The 24,821-nt window shown below is 37.2% G+C and overlaps 1 protein-coding gene across 1 annotated transcript; it reads right to left on the reverse strand.

Annotated features, from left to right (window-relative positions):
• Positions 1 to 853: 853 nt before the first annotated feature.
• On the reverse strand, positions 854 to 23,379 carry kiss1ra (KISS1 receptor a). The gene is made up of 5 exons (XM_055201797.2): positions 22,871 to 23,379; positions 20,655 to 20,779; positions 14,433 to 14,568; positions 5,432 to 5,670; positions 854 to 2,528 (listed from the first exon to the last, which is right to left on the reverse strand). The coding sequence occupies exons 1-5, from the start codon at positions 23,085 to 23,087 to the stop codon at positions 2,154 to 2,156; spliced, it is 1,092 nt and encodes a 363-aa protein (XP_055057772.2). The 5' UTR covers positions 23,088 to 23,379; the 3' UTR covers positions 854 to 2,153.
• Between the last annotated feature and the right edge of the window lie 1,442 nt (positions 23,380 to 24,821).

The following is a 24,821-nucleotide window of genomic DNA, read 5'->3' on the forward strand; positions in this document are numbered from 1 at the left end:
CATTTTAACTTTTATTTTTTATCTTGACTACTCATGAGTTGCTGTTATAAAATAAGTTTCAAAAATGTCAAACAAAGTTGAATTAGCATCATTACTAGTTATGATAATTACTTTGATTTATAAAGCAAGCCTTTTTTACAGTGATTGTCCAATCATTCATATCTTTCATCAGCCTATTTTCTTATAATTATAGTGCATTTGACCAAGTAACATTTAGATGCATTAAAATTCTGATTAAGATACATCTAATTGATGGTTGAGTGATGATACGAAACAACATTTCAAAGGTTAAGATTAAAGATTTCATGAATAAATCGTTACAGTTATCCCTGTTGAATCATGTAATTGACTCATCACAAGTTTCAAAACAAATGAAACACCCAACTTCCATTTACTGACCTTCGGCTAACTTGTGGATATATGTTGCTTTAATGCTTTGAAATAGCAAGACTGATTGCGTTCTTCTTGCCCCATTTTTAGCGCTCAAGATAATTGGGTGTCTGTGTAGGTGGCATCGTGGGGTTATTTCCATGCTATTAGTCCATCAGTCCAACTGCTTGATTTCGCCTGGCTGTTTCTCTGAGCAAAACAGTCTGCATGATAATTAAAGATGCATAATGCAGTGAATATCAAATATCTGTTTGATGTCATTGGAGCAAGTCGAAGAATCGTTAATAGGTTTAGTAAATTTCTTTCTTTCTAATCCACATTCACTTGGTAAATACTAATGATGATCCATTTGAAATCTCTGATCAGACCGATAATATATTTGTTGACAAACGCATTGCTAAATACAGTTTCTAATTAAAATGATCATAACAGACAGGAAATTGTACAGATAACAATAATGAAATCCTTGTAGTCTCTTTTTAATATATTAATATTACAACAACACTAGTAATATAAGCAAACGTCTAACCAAAGAGATGAAACAACAGACTCATAAAAGCATAAAATATAAATGAGAAAAAAAAATAATTCCCGAAACGTATTCATTAAAGCATTTACAAAACATGCTTGAGGGATGCTAAATAATTTATTAATGTCAAAGTTTAACTGGCAGTACTTCTAGGAAAGCTTTTAGCTACTTAGCTCCGCATGTCAAAATATTTCACAAATGCTAATGAGCCGACATCCATTTCGCTTAAGACAAAAAGAATTAAGCAAGGTTTGCGGTAGCGCAAGCCAGCAAAGGAAATTCAAACAGTCCCCTTTGAATTACCTCTCGCTTTACAGAGTAAGTATCTTTACTCTTTAAAAGTATTGTATTGCCGGTTTGTGCATAAAAGACACACCAATTATTTTACATCAAAATGATGGACAAAATCCTAGGAGGATGCGGTTCATTTAAGATTCAGCACACTGAATGCATTATAATGCTCGATATAGACACCACAAATCTACAAATGTGACAATAACATCAATGAAATGCCCTCCTTCACCCTCGGCACCGTTTAGACATGTCTACTAATCCTCATCATTGACTATCCTATGAGAATAACAACAGTCTTGCTGGCAGGAGAGGTGTGGTGTAATATGTCATTGTGTGCTTTGAAGAGCAAATCATCTGTCTTGTGGGCTTTACAGTATATCTTCTGAGTACACCTCTTCGGGATGATCCATGTACAATGTTCGGATAATATAAATACGAGCATTGAAAGCCCGGAGTGGTCGTTTCGTAAGGAAGTATGCACAGGGAGGTTTCGTGTATATGTCAAACACAATGGATGAGTCAACAGTTGCCATGACTGATTTAGTCAACATCCTCTCAGGCAAGCACCTACACACGTCCCCGAGTTTGAATCTGAATCACCCAACTCGTTGTCCATAAAATCGGTGATTCTTAGAAATGCAAGCTCTTGTAGTTCGGTGAAAGTTGGACCTGTGGGTTAAAAGAGTTTTAAAAAGGCCTTTAAAGATATCATTACACTCCAACCGTACTAAATTTTAATTTACGCGTACGCTTGTACTTCACAGTTCAGAGCAAGCTTTCTCTCTAAACGTTTTCTCTCGCATCGCATTAGGAATTTTTTTCACAACTCATTGAACAGTGAATATTACTTCTGTAATCTCATCAGCGCAGGTGAAGCCTGTGACAGCAACAACAAGGCGGACGAGTTCACGCCTAAGTTGCGTAGAAAACTTTTTCGAATTCATTTCCTTTCTGTGTTGCTTTCCTCGGTCGCCACGAACTTAATTTCGGCATTGGCTGTGCGAGAGGCGACGCTGCTGTCTCTCACTTTGTGTCTGAAGAGGAACGGGAAGGTCTTCCGGAAAGATTTACGGAAGCTTGCCCCCATGAATCCGTAGACGATAGGGTTGATAGAGGAGTTGGCGTAGGACATGCAGTTGGCCCACGTCTTGATCTTATATGTTGCGTAGTTTGCCTTGAAGTTTGGATAGAAAGACTGGAAAAGGACAAAGATCTGAATGGGACCCCAGCAGATGGTGAAGAGGACCACAATGACTACCACCATTTTGGAAATCTTACTCCGAATGGAGATGGTTCGCTCTGAAAGCAGGTGGACCTGAAACAAGATTGTAGAAAGTTAATATGTCTGATATGCTGATCGAGTTCATTTTAAAGGACAGTCTAACCATGTTTATACTTGCAGTGTCTTTTAAATTCTTTAATGTGTACAGGTGCTGGTCATATAATTTGAATATCATCAAAAAACTAATTTCAACTTGTATATTATATTCATTGATTACACACAGATTGATATATTCCAAATGTTTATTTCTTTTAATTTTGATGATTATAACTGACAACTAAGGAAAATTCCAAATTCAGAATCTCAGAAAATTAGAACATTACTTAAGACCAATACAAAAAAAGGATTTTTAGAAATCTTGGCCAACTGAAAAGTATGACCATGAAAAGTATGAGCATGTACAGCACGCAATGTTTAGTTGGGGCTGCTGTTGCCTGAAAACCACACACCATCACTGACTGTGAAAACTTTACACTGGACCTCAAGCAACGTGGATTATGTGCCTCTCCTCTCTTCCTCCAGACTCTGGGACCCTGATTTCTGAAGGAAACGCAAAATTTACTATGCGACAGCTGAAACCCAGGTCTTGCATACTGTGCGTAGTGGTTCTTGAAGCACTGACTCCAGCTGCAGTCCACTCTTTGTGAATCTCCCCCACATTTTTGAATGGGTTTTGTTTCACAATCCTCTCCAGGGTGTGGTTATCCCGATTGCTTGTACACTTTTTTTCTACCACATCTTTTCCTTCCCTTCGCCTCTTTATCAATGTGCTTGGACACAGAGAAATTGAACCTTTTCACAATATTCTAATTTTCTGAGATTTACTGAATTTGGGATTTTCCTTAGTTGTCGGTTATAATCATCAAAATTAAAATAAATAAACATTTGAAATATATCAGTCTGTGTGTGTACTGAATGAGTAGTATATATACAAGTTTAATGGAATTAGTGTAATAAATCAATTAGAGATAAATCCATTTTTTAACATTTTTGTCAAAACATGTTTATTATTATGTTATCATGTTATTATTTTGTTTTTATGGTGCTACTTGGCTGTATTTTTTAAGTTATGAAGGTTTAAATCAAAACCAACCAACTGCAGTTGCATTGAAATTAATTGGAATGCACAACCAAAAAACGAGATTTCTGAACAATTAAAAAAACGGTGGTTATCTCGTTTTGCAACGAAACTCTTCATATGGAACCATTCAGACAAAAATGGTTCTTCAATGGCGTCGTAAAGCACCTCTATTTTTAACAGTGTAAGGTATCTAACTCACTATGAGAAAACGACTCAACATTTAAGATCACATGTGACTCAACTGTGGGGGAAAATTCTCAGAAGAGATCAATAAAGGGCTTTTTAAAGCTCCGAGGGCTGAATTTAAAGTGAATGTCTTGTATAAATCTGACACTCCTCGTGGCTCAAAAAAATCCCTATACCAGTTAAGTGTTGGAGTGGTATTACTGTTAGACTGCTTTTCAACATCAATGACTGAAATCACAAAATGTGATGAATTGATGGTGCAAAATACATGGAAATACTTCAAATTTATATCCAACAGAGAATTTTGTGACAGTGTTTGGAAATTGTAGAGCACAAAGCTCATCTGACTAGCCTGTAGCAGCACTGAGGCATTTTTCACAAAATAGATTTTTTCAACTTGTTGTAAAGGAATAGAAGTGCTTAACCTTCGGTTTTCACCATGAGTCGCTGGAGGTCATACTAAATATCAATACCTTTTTATCTAGGTATGTATTTTTCATATTACATTAGGTTTTTAGTTTTTACAATCTTATTACCGAAATATGCAAACAACTGTTACACTGTATTGTTGCAAATATATTTGTATGCATATATTATAGTTATTCTATCAAAAGGATTTGAACATTTAATAATATTTGTGGAAAACACTGGAAAAATGGACCACACAATTTTTAAAGGGAAAGTTCACACAAAAAGGAAAATTATGCCACATTTACTCTTGTCATGTTTTTCCAAAATTTTACAAATTGTATTTGTTCCTCTGAAGACAAAGGAAGATAGTTTGAGGAATGTTTGTAACCAAACCATTTTGGAGCACCATTGACTTCCGTTGAATTTTTTGGAATACTATGGAAGTCAATGGTGCTCCAAGATTGCTGGATTACAATTATATTCCTTTGTGTTCATCAGAACAAAAACTTTTTTACAGGATTTGAATTTTTGGGTGAACTATTCCTTTAAGAAAAAAACAATATACTTCTGTATCAAATACTTCTTTATTTTGTATTTTTTGAAATAATAAAGCAAATAGTTTATTAATTCATACAAATGTATTTGAAAAGCACTGTATTTTCTATTGAAAAGAGTCTTGAGGCAATATTAATATGATTTTGTTTTTGCCTACATCAAGTTAACCATAATAACTACCAGTGGTGGCCGGGGACTTCTTTTTTTCGAGGGCACTCAATGCGAAGTTCGTCACAACATGTATGTAGCCCATCATGTGTGTGGTTCATCATTTCAAAATATGTGTTCTGTGCATCGAGTGCAATACGTGTCTTGTCAAAATAAGTGCCTGCTGCAGACGCGTCTAAAGGGTTTGTGATAAAAGAGATGCTCGCGTTTGCCAGATACTCGTATAATATCATGCGTAATCACAGTTTACTGTTAAGGGAGTGTCTTGTGTGTATTTTGTGAACGTGAGCGTTTCTTTTATCATAAACCCTTTAGACGCGTCTGCAGCAGACACTTATGTGATGATAACCACTGATAACTACCATATTTCTTTACTGTTGAGGAGACAAAAGAAGTTGCTTGACTTCTCAAAAGCACCTGAATAATAAATCAAAGCACATATATTTTTCATATATGTTATCACAAGAAATGTCTACATTTGGTTTAACAGGTATACTAAATAATTAAGTGTAAACAGGCAACCTGACGGTCGTACCTGATGGTTGTTATCCACTGGTTCAACAGAGGCCTGTCCCACTCTCTTCAACATGAAGGAATAACAGAATGAGATGGTAAGCACCGGGAGTAGATACACAGCTATGAACTGATACAAGATGAAAGCTTTCTCATGGGCCTTTGATGGAAATCTCTCCATGCAGTATTTTCTTGGTCCATACCAATAACCATCCTCAAGCCTCTGGTAGAGGAAGATCGGTATGGAAAGAATGAAGGAACCTATAGATGCACAAGAGAAATGAAAATGGTGAGTGATTGTTACATCAGTTTACAAGAGCCGTGTAAACTTTTGGACAGGATGACCAGTGTCAGTTTTTGTTTTTGTTTGTTTACAGATCCTAGTTAATAATTTAGTAATGCCCTTCAGAAGCTCTTAAAATAGCATGCTGCAACAGGCTGAAAACAGCAGCAAGGTACTGATAGTACCAACTGTATAGTGGTGTGATAAAGTGTTGGCCCCCTTCCTGATTTTTAATTGTTTTGCATGTTTGTCACACTTTAATGTTTCAAATCATGAAACAAATTTAAATATTAATCAAAGATAACACAAGTAAACAACATGCAGTTTTTAAATGAAGGTTTTTGTAATGAGGGGAAAACCAAATCCAAACCCACAATGCCCTGTGGTTTATCACACCTCAGTTCAGTAGCCACACCCGAGCCTGATTAATGCCACACCTGTTTGCAATCAAGAAATCACTTAAATAGGACCTAACTGACAAAGTGAGTAGACTGAAAAATCTTTAAAGCTACAAATCATCTTGTGATTCAAAGAAATTCAGAAACAAATGAGAAAGAAAGTAATTGAGATCTATCACTCTGTGAAAGGTTATAAAGCCATTTCTAAAGCTTTGGGACTCGAGTGAACCACAGTGAGAGCCATTATCCACAAATGGCAAAAACATGAAACAGTGTTGAACCTTTCCAAGAGTGACCGGCCGACCAAAATTACCACAAGAGCGCAGCGACGACTCATCCAAGAGGTCACAAAAGGCCCCACAACAACATCCAAAGAACTGCAGGCCTCACTTGCCTCAGTTAGGGTCAATGTTCATGACTCCACCATAAAAAAGAGACTGGGCAAAAATAGTCTGCATGGCAGAGTTCCAAGACGAAAATCGCTGCTAAGCAAAAAAACATAAAGGCACGTCTCAGTTCTGCCAGAAAACATATTTTTATCCAATACTCTGTGGACTGACGAGACAAAAGTTGGAAGGTGTGTCCCATTACGGGGGTCTGTTGTAAAAGTAACACAGCATTTCAAAAAAAGAACATCATGCCAACAGTAAAATATGGTGGTGGTAGTGTGATGGTCTGCTTCAGGACCTGGAAGACTTGCTGGGATAAATGAAACAATGAATTTTGCTGTGTACAAAAAATCCAGAATGATAATGATCCAAAACACACCAGCAAGTCCACATCTGAATGGTTGAAAACAAAAACAAAATGAAGACTGGAGTGGCCTAGTAAAAGTCCGGACAACAATCCTATTGAGATGCTGTGGTATGACCTTAAAAAGGCGGTTCATGCTCGAAACCCTCAAATGTGGTTGAATTACAACAATTCTGCAAAGATGAGTGGGTCAAAATTCCTCCACAGCGCTGTAACAGACTCATTGCAAGTTATCGCAAAACCTTGATTGCGGTTGATGCTGCTAATTGTGGCCAGTGCTTTTTCACACAAGGCCATATGGGTTTGGATTTTGTTTTCCACTTATAATAAAAACCTTAATTTAAAAAGTGCATGTTGGGTTTATTTGTGTTATCTTTAATGGTTTTATTTGTTTCATGATCTGAAACATTTAATGTGACAAACATTTTAAGGGGGGCAACCCTTTTTCACACCACTCTATATGAAGAGCTCAGATGCAAAACCCTCTAAGTGTGTCTGACATGTTTTCTTGTAAATTAGCATTTTTATCAGGCTCTTATGTTTAGGTTCAGTCATTTCACTTGGAAAGCAATGAAAATGTTATCAGTAATTACAATGCTTTATTTTTGCAAATGTCACTGTAGTCATTTCATTTGTATTTAACACATTTGAATGTCTTTCACAGCAAAAAGTGCAAAAATCTCCACTTCTAAAATACTTCAGCCACACTCCCTTATGAATTAAAATGGTGAAAGGCTAAACAAATTGTCCAATATCCTAATGTATTTACTAAACCTCATTTAACCGGGTAAAAACCCCAAACCAATCATAGGCCTTTTATTGATTCCATAATATTATTTTCCTACTATGGAAGTCAATGGGGTCTCTGATCGGTTTGGTTACAAACATCCCTCAAAATATCTCCCTTTATGTTTATCAGAAGAAATACGTTTTTTAACAACATAAGAGTGAGTAAATGATGACAGAATTTAAATTTTTTGGTAAACTATCCATTTACAGTAAGCGAATTTGAATTGTAGTTCTAAACGTAGGTTCGAGAGGAGCCTAAACTTTCAGGTCTGTCAATCATCATCATTATGGGCATATATAAGGCAGCCTTCAGGGCTCCATGTCCAGCTACATTTTTTTTTGGCATCTCTCTTCTCTCCATCTCCTCCTTTAATGCTCTCTTTCTTCCTCTGTGCAGTTCTGTTGCTAAGGGGATTAAACTTGGGGCTCATGCAGGTTTGCTCTCTCTGAAGGTTCAGAGCTCAGCTGCAGAGCTCCCTTCGAGGACAGAAAGTCAAGTTTGTTTACCATTAATCATTAAGATTTGAATGCGCATGTGAATGATTAAAGCAAAAGTATTTCATGAACGAGTAATACGTGCCCAAGCAGCCAGTCGATATAATTGACTGAGGTGGCATTTAGCAGCTTTGGCCTCTGAACTCTTTATACGATATTTGAGCTTTAAGGTTGTCCATATCATTCTTTTAAAATGAGACTACAGCTGTTGGTTGAACAATAATTTTAGATTAGACTCAATTTTATTCTCATTGTGCAGGGTATAAGTACAGGGCCAATGGTATAATGCAGTTAAATATCTTCCTGGAATTCCTTAATTTTATTTGGCACGCCAAGTTAAAAGCTTGAATTGAATAGACAGAAAATGATGGAAAGTAACTCTTTCACACCGGCCTCATTATATTGTAAAATTTAGACTAAATTAATAAAAACAGCATCTCTGTTATATTTTAAACATCCAGACATGACGACCTTAATTTTTGCAGCATTATAGGCTAAACATTCATTATTTGTTTTAGAAAGGATGAATTTAAATGATTTTTGTGGTGCTTGAGAGCATGTTAAAGATGCTGTTAAAGAGACTTTTAAACTAAAGAGATTTTTATAACTAATATCTAATTAACTATTTTAACCCCTTAAGTGGCGCAAATACCCCTTGAGTGGGGGGTGGGTTAAATGTGATATTCACCTTCAAATTAATTTAACTCTGGCATGTTTTGGTCTAGAAGGCTAATTTTGGTCTTGTTTTAAAGAAGACACTTTGGGGGTTTTCACAGAAGTCAGCAGGTGACAATATTAAATAAATACATTGTTATAGCAGTTTACATTTATTTTGATAAATAAAAATAATTCCATAACATATTCATTTTATAAATAAAATTATAAAAATTTAAATGTTTCCCAAAAGTAATAATGCAAACATGAAGCCATAAGCCTCAAGTAGTTCTGATCCAAATTTTAAGTTAAAATCACAAAAAATTTGGTTTGTGTCACACTTTTAGTGGTTTTACCAACAATGGCCACTAGGTGTCAACGGTTTGCTGCATACTCTTGTCACAAATTAATAAATTACTGTCACTGCATTGTTATTACTGCAAAAAGGTTTTGAAATATGAAAACTACATTCTTAAAGCTTTCCAACGATATATAGTTTGTCAAAATTTTTGAAGATTTATACTAGGATATAGTTTTATGAATAAATAATAATTAATATGCATTCTTACGGAGAGGGGGGTCATGTAACAAAAAACTGTCACTATATTATTTCTATCATCAGATGACCTTGAAATATGAAAACTACATTCTGAGAGCTTTCTAGTGATATATAGTTTGTCATGATTTTTTAGGTTTAGAGTAGGGTTTTATTGTTAGAAATATGTAAAAACAAATTAGGCCTACCTGTGGCTCCGGGACATAGAAACTGACTCTCACTGCGTCATAATTCACCCAAAATGTAAATGAAATATGAAAACTACACACTTAGAGCTTTCCAACAATATATAGTTTGTCACGATTGTTTAGGTTTAGAATGGGGTTTTAGCGGTATACATATGTAAAAACAAATTGAGTCCACTTGTGGCCGTGTGACATTTTAGAAACTGACTCTTACTACATCATAATTTTACCAAAATGGTGATGCAATATGAAAACTACACTCTTAGAGCTTTCAAACAATATATAGTTTGTCATGATTGGATAAGAATTCACATGCAAGAAAACACTGAAGTAAATGTAGGCCTCCCGCTGACGGGACAGTGACATTTTGCAGGATATACATGTTTTGAGGCACACTCTTTACATAAATAAATCAATTACTCTCCCTACATAATTTATTTTATAAAACACTGTTGATATATATATTACTGTAAAGTCTTTTTGCTTTGTTACTATTTTAAAGTTACATTTCAGTTTAAGTTAATGAAGTGAACTAAAAAATGCAGTCACTTCAAACTGCAATAATTGCACAAATGTGACCATCACGGAAACCAGTGACACACGTCGGCAGAACAAGTTTCGAGAAAATGGGAAATAAAGTTTTTTTGTTTTCAAAATTTGTGATTTTCGTTTTATTGCAGAATCTGTTCGTTGAGATCAAGAAGAAGCCTCTCCATGTTTGAGATAGCAGTTAAGCATACATTTTGCGGTTGAAATTGTCTTGTTTTTCCGGAGATTCTAGCGTGCAGCGGGGGGCGTCATTGTCTGTGTATTTACATACTGGATAAGTGGCTTGTGTTTTTCGCCCCCGCCCCCAAATGTCACGACTGGGAAACAGGAATCAGGACGCAAGTGCAGGGTTCACCATGAAATAAATAACATTTAATATAAAATGAACAGAAACAAAACACGAGGAGTAAAACAGCAACACAGGAACATCCAAAATGTGACACGGGGAACAGACAGGGTAGTAATGACAATGGCAATGATCCGGCGACAGGTGAGAAACAGACAGCAGTATAAATACACAACACTTAACAAGGAACAGGTGTGATGAATCAGTCCGTGAATGTCCATGTGACGTAATCGGAGAGACAAACAAAACATGACACGGATCACCGTGACATGACCCCTCCCTCTAAGAGTGGCTACCAGACACTCACCTAAACAAAACAAACACAAAAGTCTGGTAGCGAGAGTCCAAGGGAGGGGTGGAGGGCTTGGGGACCCTGGCGAAGCCGGCAGCCGCCGGGATGAGACCAACAGGAACGGTAGGCCGGACTGCGCCAGGAGAACCGGAGCGATCGCTCCGAGAACCGAGGCAGACGAATTACCCCCCTCCTGGGAATCGCCGACGATCAGCTGCCCCCGGAAGTCATCTCCCATCCCCTCGCGGAAACGGAGACCCTCTCACGGTAGCCACCCCGGGGAAATGATCGGGCGTGGTCCGTTCCGGATCCCCCTGCGAGCAGGATGGTGGTTCTCCGAGGGACCGTCGACGACGACTCAACCGTTGGGGGACCGCCTGGGCCGATCCTCCTCCCGCATGCTCGCAGGAGCGAGCGATCGCTCACGGTGGTCCCCAAGAGACATCGGGGCTGATGGGGAATGAACCCCGATGTCACTACTCCCCCTCGACGAAACTCCTGGGGGAGCCGCCCTCCGTGAACCCGCTGCGTCCAGTCTGGCCGGATCATTCTGTCACGACTGGGAAACAGGAATCAGGACGCAAGTGCAGGGTTCACCATGAAATAAATAACATTTAATATAAAATGAACAGAAACAAAACACGAGGAGTAAAACAGCAACACAGGAACATCCAAAATGTGACACGGGGAACAGACAGGGTAGTAATGACAATGGCAATGATCCGGCGACAGGTGAGAAACAGACAGCAGTATAAATACACAACACTTAACAAGGAACAGGTGTGATGAATCAGTCCGTGAATGTCCATGTGACGTAATCGGAGAGACAAACAAAACATGACACGGATCACCGTGACACCAAAGGGAACAGCGTGACTACTAAATAAGGATAGTTTTTCCCAAAATCTGAAAATAATGTCATTAAAGACTCACCCATATGTCGTTCTAAACTCAGTAGACCTCCGTTCATCTTCGGAACAGAGTTTAAAATGTTTTAACGTTAGATTTAGTCCGAGAGCTTTCTGTCCCCTTCATTGAAAAGTACGGTTTTGAAAACATCATCAAAGTAGTCCATGTGACATCGGTGGGTCGGTTGGAATGTGTTGAAGCATCGAAAGTACATTTTGGTCAGGAAATAGCAAGAATTGCGACTTTGTTCAGCATTGTCTTCTCTTCCAGCTCTGTTGTGAACCGCGTGAAGTCACATGACTGTAGTGATGCGGCTGTCCCTCAGACATGTTTGCTAAGTTTTTTTTTTTTTTTCAAATTTATAGCGTGCATTTCCCCAGACTGTAAACAAAGCTCGGGCGCAAAAAACAAAAGAAAAATAAAAGAAGCTGGGGGCGGAACAGATAACAGTCAGCCGCGTCATACGTCAGTTGCGTCACTAGGTGTGTTCGAGATCATCCGGCGCTGCGCAGACCGATCAGCGAGGTTTGCCGCTTGCAGTCGTGTGCGCCGTGTTTCCTTGTTTTTAATCGCAAGTGAATTAGATGCTGAATATGATAAAAACAAACCTTTTAATAAAAAGTTGCAACCAGAAACATTTTATATTGAATATTTCAATTGCTTCTTATACCCGACAATAACGGGAAACAAGCCTATATAATTAAAATATCAATAGAGTTTGATATTTTCATTTTTATTTTATTATACGACACAATATAACATATTTTAGCATTCAAGTGTTTTTTCCTGTTTTAAAACATGAAATTATAATGTTTATTAGTGGAACTAAAGGTTGGATTAAACTTGAAACGCACGTGATCGTTGTCATCAGTGAGGCGACCAATCACGTAAAGCTTTTACGTCATCACAACTTCGTGCAGCCGCTCTGGAGAAGCTGCACCGGCTGAGCTAGCCGGCTACTCTCGAAACGCTCTCGCGGTACTTAAAAACCATATGAGACAGTCACATGCATGCAGCGCCAGCTGAAGTCGGACAAAATAACTAACCGGAATGCACTGCTTCAAGTCAGCCGAACACACCTACTGACTTTATGCGGCGCCGCAGTCGGATGACCTCAAAGTACCGCGAGAGCTCTTCAAGAAATCTTACGGAGTAGTTTAATTTTAACTCACTCTCGCGGTATTTTGACATCATCTGTCTCTTAGTTCTTGCAGCGCAGAATGAAGTCAAAAGGCTTGTTTGAGATGCAGCTTGTCTTGCCTGAAATTCAGACGAGAGCCGGCGGAATTCATAAAAAATATAAATGTCATAGTAAAGAACAATTAAATTAATATAAAAACTACTACAGGAATTAGAGTTTTTAGAATTAACAAGTCATCAGCTGACATCCCCGGGCCAATGAGCATTAAGCTGTGTCGTCAGCAAGTCTTTTCCCATCGTGCTTTTCGTTAACGCAGTCGGTGGAGAGCAACTGCGCTCGGCTGTAGAATCCGACAAGCCCGCCTCTCTTTCGCGAGAGTTTTTTGGCACACGTCAGTGTGACATCAGAGCAAGTCGGACGTAACTCGGAAACTTTTCTGACTGGCATGCATCTTGCGCCGATCACCGGTGATCGATTCTGCGCAGAATTTGCTCATCTCAAACAAGCCTATTCACACACACAAAACGTCACACAGAGATCGCTGAATTCTTTATTTAATTGGCTACATGTTTTGTCTATCAATATTTTCAATGAAGCCATTGGCTGATGGAGGAGCGAGCGATTGGTTACATCCCTAAAGGACGTCACGTTTTCAATGCCGCTGTTTGGATTACCTATTATACTACCGCCCTATTTTAAAGCAACACTATGTAGTTTTTTACCTTTAAATAATGTCTCTAAAATTATTTCAGTGATGGAACAACTTTTAACTGGACAAATTGTACTGTTGCTGCAACCTGAGCAGCCTCCTAGCTGCTACAAGCACACTCTGAAAGTGGTGGTGGAGGGTAGAGCACACAGCCCCGCCCCTCCCCCTGCCTGCAGAAGAGTGTCTGATACCAGGCACTGTTGCGCTTTTTAACCACATGGGGGAGCTGTAAGTCATTTTTACATGGAAACTACATAGTGTTGCTTTAAATACAAACTTTGAAGGCGGGTTCATGTCTTTAACGGAACGTAAATTACCGGAGTGTAATCTCATATACCCTTACTTGTTATGATGTAAGTAGTCCTCAGATTGTATATTATATTATTTTACCAGAAGTTCATGAGAAATCTGATGTAAACAATGTACTATATATCTATATTTTACGGATTATACGCATTTGTGGACAAAAATGGTCATTGGATGATTCACACATCTGAAACAAACTGGATTCGACTTGTGATCCCCACAAAAGTAAAAAGTTCTGTTTATTTTTCATCTGGACTTCTGTCACAAAATACTACATATGATGCTAGAATATCTGTATTTCTAAACGGCTTTACAGGGGGTATGGCTTAGCTAAATGAGATGTAAATGAGCCCCTTTTGTCACTCCCAGCAGGGAAAAGTGTTAACTCTTCTTTCTCAAATTTCTAGGCATTCTCTTTCTTGAATGTGTTATATTCAAATGGCCACAACTTCTCCAAATCGTATCAGATTTCCATGTGTTACCCATCGTTGGAAAGCTTAGAAACTGCATTTTCAGAATCTGTGAATAACTAAAAATGCCCCAGATCCGACTTGTGTCCCTACTTTCCGTGACTGGTCACAAATGCACCAATTAGTAAATTGGTTATGCAATAGTGATTTCAAGCAATACTTCTTAAGTAATTTGTGAAATGACTTACCAATCCAGATACAGACGCTTACAATCATAGCGACGCGTGGGGTCCGATGGTGAAGGGATTTCAGAGGGTACACAGTCACATAGCAACGGTCTCCACTCATTGCAGTCAAAGTGATGCATGTGGCCTGTACAGTCACCTACACATGACCAAATCTTGTGTTACCATTTGAGGAGCTCAGACGCAAAAGCCGCTAAACGCCAACTCCATCAAAAATGAGATAATGAATTTTAGCGAAATGCTCTCGGTGCACATTATACGTTCATCAAATCGCTTGAAATCTGCTTAATCCCAGCCTCGCTTTGTTAGCAGAATCCATTAAGAGTCAGAAAAAAATCTGACGCACTTTTTTGCATCTGAGCTCCTCATTTGTTTTTCTCATTGAATTTATGTAAGAAGCAAAAGAATACAGACAAAACTGGATTGAAATGGAAGGTCTATTTGTGAAAGAAAGCACATCAAAGGCACAGCATAATACTTCCAAAGCAAGACAGTCTTCAGCTCGACTCGTAGCCTTTTGAATTAATTATAGAAAAATAGCCATTCATTCGCTGTGTGTCTGGTGAATTAATTGAACTGGAGTACCCGATTGCTCATGTAAAATTTAATAATCAGGTATGAAAAGAGGATTTGGAAAATAAAGTCAACCATTGGACTATCCTTTGCTCTTTGATGCGACAGGTGCGAACAAAGAGATGTTTCATTATCTTTTGTGGAAGGTTCGTAATGATTGAACGGAAAAGGCGTGCTTAACAGCAAACTGTGGGGGTGCATTTAAGCCTATGCGTATGAATTCCCAAACTTCATTCAACTTTACTGCAGCAGGAACAAGAGCTGTCAAGAGATTTCGGACATACTGCATGCTTTTCATACCCGCTTTAATAAGCTTTCTTAAAATCTGTCTCTGTCTATCTCTTTTATGAGACAGTGAATGAACACTGACTCATTCTAACTGTTATCTACCAACAATGATGAATGATGAATCATTATTCAAAATGGCCACATAAAAAATGAGTTCTTTCTTCAAACACACCAAAATGGCTAAACTATCTCATTTTATTCCCTAGAACAGGTCCAAGCTTTAATGAAATGACAGCCTGGGCTTATGTTAGTTTTGTGTGTTTTTTTTATAAATAGAGATGGAGAGGATTACTCTATTACTCAATATTGATTTTCACCTTAGGAGCAGAGACTATTCTACAATTCTTAATCAGTGTACGAATCCATCTACTGCTGCTGAGTCCAGCTGATGGGTACCGTATTGAACACCAGAATCCTTTCAGAATCGATCTTCACGATTTTCCTCTTACGTTTTCCTTTACCTCTCTCAGTATCACTTCATTAACCATGATGCAAAACAGACACATTTGTAAACCTCGCATCATTCAGTTTTTGAAAGAAAAAATTGACTCGTGTCCACTGCCATAATGGTACAATATCTCTAAACAAATTAACAATTAAATTAACAATTGAACAGTTACCCGCCTCCATTTTTATATCTGAAGTCTCCCTGTTTATTTTTACAACACAAATAAAAAAGTTAGGGGAGACCGGGTATGGTTGTAACATGGGGAGAGTTTTACCAGTTTTACCCGGCCCAGTCTCACGAAGTTTTGTTATATAGTTACATCATTTTTTGATTATTTTTTCATGGTATTATCACAAATTTCCGCGTTTTTTCGTGATCGTGTAACAAATTCCTGTTTTTGTGTGATTATCACTTATTAGCTCATTCACCGCCAGCCTTTTTGAGAAAAGTTGCCCACCTGCATTTTTGTGATTTTAACAAAATTTTCACAAAATTCCTTGCAGGAAATTTTTTTTTCTATAAATATATAAACATACAAATTATATCAAATTAAAGAACACACCCTCTGCTTTCAAACAAACAATAAACAAACAAACAAACAAACAAAATGGGGAAAAAACGTTTCATTATATATTTACTTTTTCTACTTAATTTTACCACTGAAATATGGATATTTCTCTTCAAAAATACAACATTTTGAGCAAAAAGCTTAAAACATTGCGGTTTTGTAAAGGAATTTATGTTAGAGATCAGACTCAGAATGACTATCAAACATAAAGGCAGTTAAAATATATTCATTAAATCTTTTTAACTTCCGTTTTTGATAAATTCGATTTGGCGCCATCTGGTGGATAAAAGCGGTATTACACTTTCACTTTGAAATTCGTCCAAAAAGGCATATTTATTAGTTAAATATGAACTCATAAATGACGAGATAACTCGTCAATGGCGGTGAATGAGTTACTTACTTAACTGTTTTGTCCTATTTTCTTACCATTGTCGCTTCGGTGTAGGGTTAGATTTACATAAAATGACATCTCTACCCAAACCCAACTCTAACCCTAATGCCGGTTAGAAAAAATAAATAAATAGTACAAACCAATATATAAAGTGACATTCTAATGCAAGCACCAAATCTAACCCTAAATCGAAGCGACAATGGTTTGAAAATAGGAAAAATATGTGATAATCACACAAAAACAGGAATTCGATCACGAAAAAAAACAGAAATTCATGATAATATCACAAAAAAGAATAAAAAACTACGTGACTATATCACGAAACCTTGTGAGACTGGGTAGGTTTTACCAGACAGAAATAAGATGGGACTCATATGATCATTTCGGTGTGTGCCCACATCCACCCAAATCCATATCTATGGTTATCAAGGCTGAAAATAGTCATATGTCAATTTTATAGACAAAATAATTATTTTGACGTAAAATAGTTTTTTTTACCCAAATTATACTTTGTGTAATACTTAAACTATTGCTGATAAAATAATTTAACTTAAAATCATAGTTTCTCGTGCAAAATTTTTTATCTGCTAATTTCAAACCATTATGCTAATACAACTAAAGAATGCATGACGGGGTGGGGTGGGTTGTAACGCATATTTATAAAGTATTACCTCCATCCCCTTTGGTTTTTCCATTTCAATTTTACAGCATGCCTCGAGAAAATAAAGACAGAGAGATGTGTGCCTAGTGTTTCATTAAAGAGCGAGTTACATTCATCTTTATTAATGTAGCGAACATATAAGATCAGCGGACGGACGAGACATCTCATCATATGTATTACTATTGACAAATGTGCTCATTGTGAAATCTAAGTAAAGATTTATGCTTACAAAGTCATCATGTGGTGAAAATCAAGTTGTTAGGGTTGTTCATGTGTCTATGCGGTGTTTTTAATATGCTTTAAAGGTGCAGTGTGTAATTTTTAGAAGGATCTCTTGAAAGAAATGCTAAATAATATACAAAACTATATTATTAGGGGTGTATAAAGACCTTTCATAATGAACCGTTATGTGTTTATTACCTTAGAACGAGACCTTTTTATCTTCATACACCAAGGGTCCCCTTACATGGAAGTCCCCATTTTGTGCTGCCATTTTTCTACAGAAGCCCTTAAGGGACTTTACTAAGTTTTCTCCGATGATGACATGTTTGTCCGGTGATGGCTACTGTAGCTTCTCTATGTGTTTCAAAAGCGAGGGGTGAGCAATGGACTAAGCCGTTGGATGCAATTCGCAACCTCACCACTTGATGCCGCTAAAATTTACACACTGCACCTTTAAAGGCACTCTAAGCGAATCTGTGTGACGTCCCTTCCTGTTGACGTTCGAAGTGTTGTCAAACTAAACGGAGGGTAGCTAACTCCTCCCTCTCCCTTCCGTGCTTTCTGAACGAGTCATGAACGCACCCAACCCCCACTCCCAAATCCTTCTTGTCATTTATTGGCTGGAACACTTATGTTTCGTGGTGGTAGGTTTGACCACTCTGTTTTTGTTGCAGTTTGTGAAGCCTGGGCTGTCTGCAGAGATCGTGTTTTTTTACAGTGTGTTTAGAGTACAGGCAGCTAGCAGATAGTGAGGAGATGTTTACTGTATGAAACAAAAAATGTTTTATGGCCTAAAAAGCGTAAATTCGCTTAGAGCACCTTTAAGACAGGGATGTCAAACTCAAGGCTCGCCCCCTCATTTTGTGTGGCCCGCGAGAGCTTACAAATTATTTTATTGTTATTATAAGATTGCAGAGTATTTCCTACATTGATTTCTTTTACGGCCGCCAAAAAAAAAATTTTGTCCCGCCAAAGTCTTTTTTGATAGCCTAATGTTGATGATTGCAGGAGAGAAAACAAGCAGAGAGCCCCGCCACTCTCCAAACTAAACATATATATATTTTTTGCCATTTTTTACAGTATAATTATCAACTAGAAATAATTGGTCACTTCACAGAAATGCACAATAAATGCCTATATGTGGCTTTCTTCTTAATGTCATTACCATTGTCTCCAAACTTTCTCCCGGAGGAAATGTTTTCTGTCTCATTTACACAAATGTTTTGCGATTAGCACACAACACGTCTATTTCCGCGTCTATGTCTGATTCACAAACCAATGACTCATTTGAACCGATTAATTTTAATGAATGATTGAAACTACTATTCTGTACAACACTGAACTCATGAGACGTCTGTCGATCAGTCACTTAAAGCCGGGTAAAATAAATCACAGCTTTTTTTTGCAAAGAGGGCAAGAAACAATGGTAGCGAGAATGACAGTTATCTGTGTCTGATAAATGCATGGCTAATATATAATATGGTGGAGGTTGTAAAACTCTTTATTGGTATCTGAAAATGCCTCTCAATTTACCTACCAAATGAAGGAAAAAGAAATCTGAGAGTGTGCTCACATATAATATCTACATGTGTTTTTGTTACCACATTTATTTTTAAAATAATCTGTAGAAGAGTTGCACATTTAAATACACGTTGTCATTATTTGTCCTGAGCTTCTACTTTCAAAGCTATAGGTATTAATTGAGTTATTACTAAAGCCAGTAGTAATCGAATGCAGAGGTATTTATGCAATGTAATAAAAGAGTTGATCAGTATTTTCTTCATAAAATTTGAGTTTTGCATAGACAGTCTCAGTTTTGAAATTTCCTATGTCACAAACATGTAACCAATCACATCATCACAGTTGAATGAATGGATCAATAATTTGAGACATAGATATGTATGGATAGATAGACTCGAGTGCCCAATGTAGCATCTATTTACATTTATATCTATTGTCCGAGGTGGTGTGAAAGAGTGGAGGCGGGGACTAATTCACATGCATTATTCATATCTATGGCCAGAGCTGTGCTATTGAGTTGATTATGGCTGATTCGCTATTCATAGATCCGTGTATACTAAATGAGGCAAGGATGTAGACTTATATTCAAGCTGTTTTAAAGCATGAATGAAGAAATTACTGGGACAGGTACAACTTTCACATATGACACAATGATGCTCAAAATGCATTTTAAATGATAATACTGACTGCATGGGGACGTTAAAGGAAAACACCACCGTTTAAGTATGGTGGCACAAAATAAAACGTGGCGATTTTTTAATCCGAGGTCGAAGTGCTGCAAACGAAGTGCTCTTCTGACATACAATATAGTTCGAATTTTTTTCCATTTAAAAAATCGCCACGTTTTATTTTGTGCCACCATACTTACTCGTGTAACTACTCATGTCTTTAAAAAGGGAAAACATGGAAGTGTTTGGTGGCTTCTAAATTCATCCCTGTTTGGATCCTAAGGAATGAATGGGGCTAGGCTAAATGCTAACATATTCACGAAGCGCTGTACAAAGATTAAGTGCACACATTGAAAAAAGATAGGTATGTATTAATTCAAATAAGTTGAGGTAAGAACATAGTAAAATATTGAAAACAGTGGTGTTTTCCTTTAAGGATTTAGGTTTATTTAATAAAAATAAAATCAATAACCGAGTTTTTCAAATATCTCACAACAGGGAAACACTGCGCTCAATCTAGTTTATTTGTGTCTGTCTGAAACATAAATTGCAGGTTGCTTTACATAGATAAGAAGTCAGATGAGATCAGACATTACCTGCAAATCGTACCCGACAGCTCAATAAATAAATCAATATTACAAGCTTGTGAATAGATAAGGAGGCTGATTTGAACACACATTTTGATTTAACAGATTTCTTGTGTATTTTTAACCACAAAACGGATTCCAGTTACGGACTCCAGTTTTAACAAAAAGCAGGCCTGCATCACAACACAAGCAAATATCAACATGACTGCCATTATGAGTCATTACTGACGTAGCACAAATCGCTATCGTGTTCATGTTTTGTTCTTTAAACACATTTTCTCTCACGTGTTGCACTTACCTGTTGGAGAAAAGCAACAAATTTGCACATGAAGTCCCCAAATATCCAACCGGGCAGAGGGTAGAGCGTGGCAGTGAACGGCACGCAGCATAGCAGGAAAATGATGTCAGTCGCAGCCAGATTAGCTGAAGACAAAATATATGTGTAATCTTTAAATAAATAGCCATATTAATCCAAGGTATTGGAGGTTGTGTGTCGCATATTGAATATGTAACGTGACTGCACTGTATATAGGCATGCTGTTGTGTAGTGTGCGGATGAGATGCAGGGAGTCTGTTGAACTGAAATGTTGTGAAGTTAAACCGTGTGGTCAGAATAATTGGAGGCAGAAAAGAAGAGGGTTGATGGGAACTGCAGGGCGAGCTGTACTCGGTGAAAAATATACTCTCTGACAGCAACATGGAAAAATCTGTTTGAGCCATTGATGGTGTCATTCGGACTTTATGCCTGTCAGAGTCAATTGATTAAATTCGCTCGAGTTTGCAAACAAACTGTAAGTATTATGGATACTAGATATGGATAGTGTAGTTTGGTTTATTCAAGTGCTCTTCTACTTAAATGGTTATAAAGTTTTATAAGCATGTCTAACCTTACACTTATACTCAAGTGGTCCTGAAGCATCACTCAAGGGAATGTAATAATGCTTGCAATTGCCTGTCAGTACATCATTGTGTGGGTAATGAATCACTTACCACAAACGCAATTTAAACGCGCTGTCAATGAGCTGTTGAACTCCCATTTGTTTCTAGCAATGCTTCAGAATTACCTGCCAGTTTATCATCCTGTGGCTAATGAATCACTTACCACAAATCTAGTACTAACCCGCTGTCAAAAAGGACTTTGAACTTCAAGTAGTTTTACCGGTTCATTTTTCTTTTTGGATAGATCAAAGCCAAAAGGAATAATATCACCGTGCTTGCATATAAAGTAGTACCCGTGCTAGTTTGAATATGTTTCACGAAATAAATAAATAAATGGGTATAGCCTCTTTCATGCATAAAATTCATCAGCTTAAAGCTTAATGCTTCATAGGTAAGCGAATAAAAACATGAAGTATTTAAGTAATGAATAAATTCATCAATAAATGAAGAAACAAGATGCAATTTAAGATGGAAAATATACATAAAATAATAATAATATACAATAATGCTTTAAAATAGGTTGTTTTAGATACATAAAAAAATTATTTAGTTTTTGTTAATGGCAATACAACTGTTAGAAAAAAATTTTTGTCCATTGTGCATTAACTCACAGTTACAACTTTTGATTTAAAAAAAAAAAATTTAAGTAAATAATCTTTTTATAGATTTATAACTGCTGTACAAGTTGTTAGTTCATGTTACGTAATACATTAATAAATACAACCTTATTGCAAAGTATTATCTATAAGAAACAAAAATAGCGAATGCAATTTAAGGGGGAAAATAAATAAAATAATAATATTATTACAATTGTATAATGTAACGCTTTACAATACACTGAAAAAAGATTAGTTGAATTTAATCAATTTTTTAAAGGTAAGTGGTTCCAATCAATTTATTTAAGCTACATTTAAATAAAAAAGATTAGTAAAGTAAAATAAAATATAAAACTTTTGTTTAAATGTACCTTAAAAAAATTGAGTAAATTCAATGAATAATTTTTTTTAGGTAACATTAAAAAATGCATTCAACATTTATTCAGCATTTTCTTAATGACAATACAACTGTTAGAAAAAATGTTAGTCCATTGTGCATTAACTCAGTTACAACTTTTGATTTAAAAATGTTTTAGTAAATGCTAAAATAATATTTTGTATAGATTTATAACTGCTGTACAAGTTGTTAGTTCACGTACGTAATACATTAACAAATACAACCTTATTGCAAAGTATTATCTACACTGAAAAAAAATGCTTAATTGAATTTAATAATTTTTTTTAAGGTAAGTGGTTGCAATCAATTTATTTAAGCTACATTTAAACAAAAAAGATTAGTAAAGTAAAATAAAATAAAAAACTTTTGTTTAAATGTAGCTTAAATAAATTGATTGCAACCACTTACCTTAAAAAAGTAGATTAAATTCAATGAATAATTTTTTTCAGTGTATAACTGTTGTCATGAATGTGAATGTCCGATTTCGATAAAGTTTAAAGGTTTTGGAAATGTGCCCATCATTTTGCATTTGCCCCCCACTGCTATCCAAAGCCAAAAAAGAGATGATTGGCTAAAACTCACCAATGTAAAAGTTAGTGGCGGTCCTCATTTGTCTATGCTTGGAGATGACATAAATGACCAGCGAGTTTCCAATCAGCCCCACCAGCATGATGAGTGAAAAGAAGAGGGGCACGAGCCAAGCGTCCGTCAGGAAAGGATGCTCCTCTTCCTCTGCGTCCTCCATGCTGGAGTTTCCCATCGAACCGTTCATCGCTTCAGTCGAGTTCCAGTCGAACATGATTCTTCATGGAAATTTAAGACAAAAAGTTTATCTTAGGCAGTGACGAAACGGACGAGAAAATCTTCACGGCGACGCATTCTGCCGTTGTTGTGATTATTTATAAATCTCACGCTGCTCCCTGTTGCAGATAGGCAGGCGTTTAAGGGAAAAGATCGCTGCGGTTTGTCTGCCTCTTTGAAAAAGGAGCCCAGCCGGCTACATCCACTCAAACACAGAGTGGATTCTCTCCCATTGGCTTTATACACAGCCTGCACATGTGGGCATCGAAATGATTGTAGAGTGAAGAACTGATGTCAGGTCGCCTAGCAACAACTTTGGGGCTCTGTCTCTCATATCACGCCTTCATAGTGAAAACACTTCAAATATATGCGTTTTTTACCCTGTAACATACATGTACGTCACTATATTTGCCATTTTGTACAATATAATTATCACCTAGAAATAATTGGTCGCTTCAGAGAAATGCACAAGTAGTGCTTATGTGGCTTTGCTCTTAATGACATTACCATTGTCTGTATATGATTTCTCCTGTGTGGAGATTATGTTGCATTGTCCTCATACCCTATATGTGCACTGTTGGGCACTTCACCAAAATCAGACTATGAATGAGCAATTCAATCAGACGTAAGGTCTGTGGCTGAATCACATAGTGCAAGAGCTCGGTTGGTTTCCGAACTTTGATGAAGACGGGTTGGCCGAACCCTCCCACATTTTCTATTCAATATTATTCATCCCTTCAGCTGGCCTGCTCTTAACACAGTAGCTTATACGCGATGACGGGTATAATTACCCATATTTGTCGTGTGAAAGTAATTAGTGCATTACGCCGCATTGCTTATTTGTGCATATTGTATTTTCAATAGCTTTATTGTTTAATAGAAGTCATCAAGAGCACTTATGTCTGAAACGTGTGAACACTCACATAAATGATTGTTTATACGGTCATTTGGCATTAAAATGCAACATGGTGCTCCTTACAGCGCAACCCTACAGCTAACATTCAATGCTTCAAAACTCTGTATGCCTGTCAGGTAGTTTGGAAGGTCACAGAAAACAACAATATACAAATTTGTATTCTGCTTCTGGCATTTTCTGCGCGTCTGGGGATGGGGGCAGCTCAGCATCAGGATACACTTAAGGACAGAGACTCAATAGTGGTCAGGTTCACAGGCCGTGTTCCCGATGCTCCAGGGAGGCTAACCTTCTAGCACCATCTTGCTGTTTCACTGGAGGCATCGACTGTATTATTTTACCGCAGAACTAATTGGCAGAGTTTTGGCTGCAGTTTTTCTAGGTATTTTTTAATGAAATATGTATGCCCTGCAGTGGACAGGGCACTCACAATGATCAAAGACGACACCTCCAGAGTACAAAACAAAACACACTGGAGAAAGCATTGCAGCAGATGCCCAAAGCGCTTTTTAAATCGAATTTCCCTGCGCATGGGTATAGTATTTTTTTTTTAAAAAAAGGTCTCTTTTGTTTTTATTGTTAACCTTTGTGGGGAAGAACATTGCTTTGACCTTTTCCCAGTCAAGAGTTGCATTTTGGCTGTGGAAGCTAATCTATTCTGGCCCAGGGGACATAACAGCTGTGGAAAATGGCTCAATGGTGCCATCGAATGAGGACTGTATTACATTTCCCCATCTTGATGTTTGCCCGTCAATGCCCAGATGCTAGCAGATTATTCGCTTAAACTTTACATCCTCTTCCTTTGCTTGTCCTCCTTTA

Source organism: Misgurnus anguillicaudatus, chromosome 2 (genome assembly GCF_027580225.2).
Source record: "Misgurnus anguillicaudatus chromosome 2, ASM2758022v2, whole genome shotgun sequence".
In the NCBI taxonomy this organism is placed as follows: domain Eukaryota; kingdom Metazoa; phylum Chordata; class Actinopteri; order Cypriniformes; family Cobitidae; genus Misgurnus; species Misgurnus anguillicaudatus.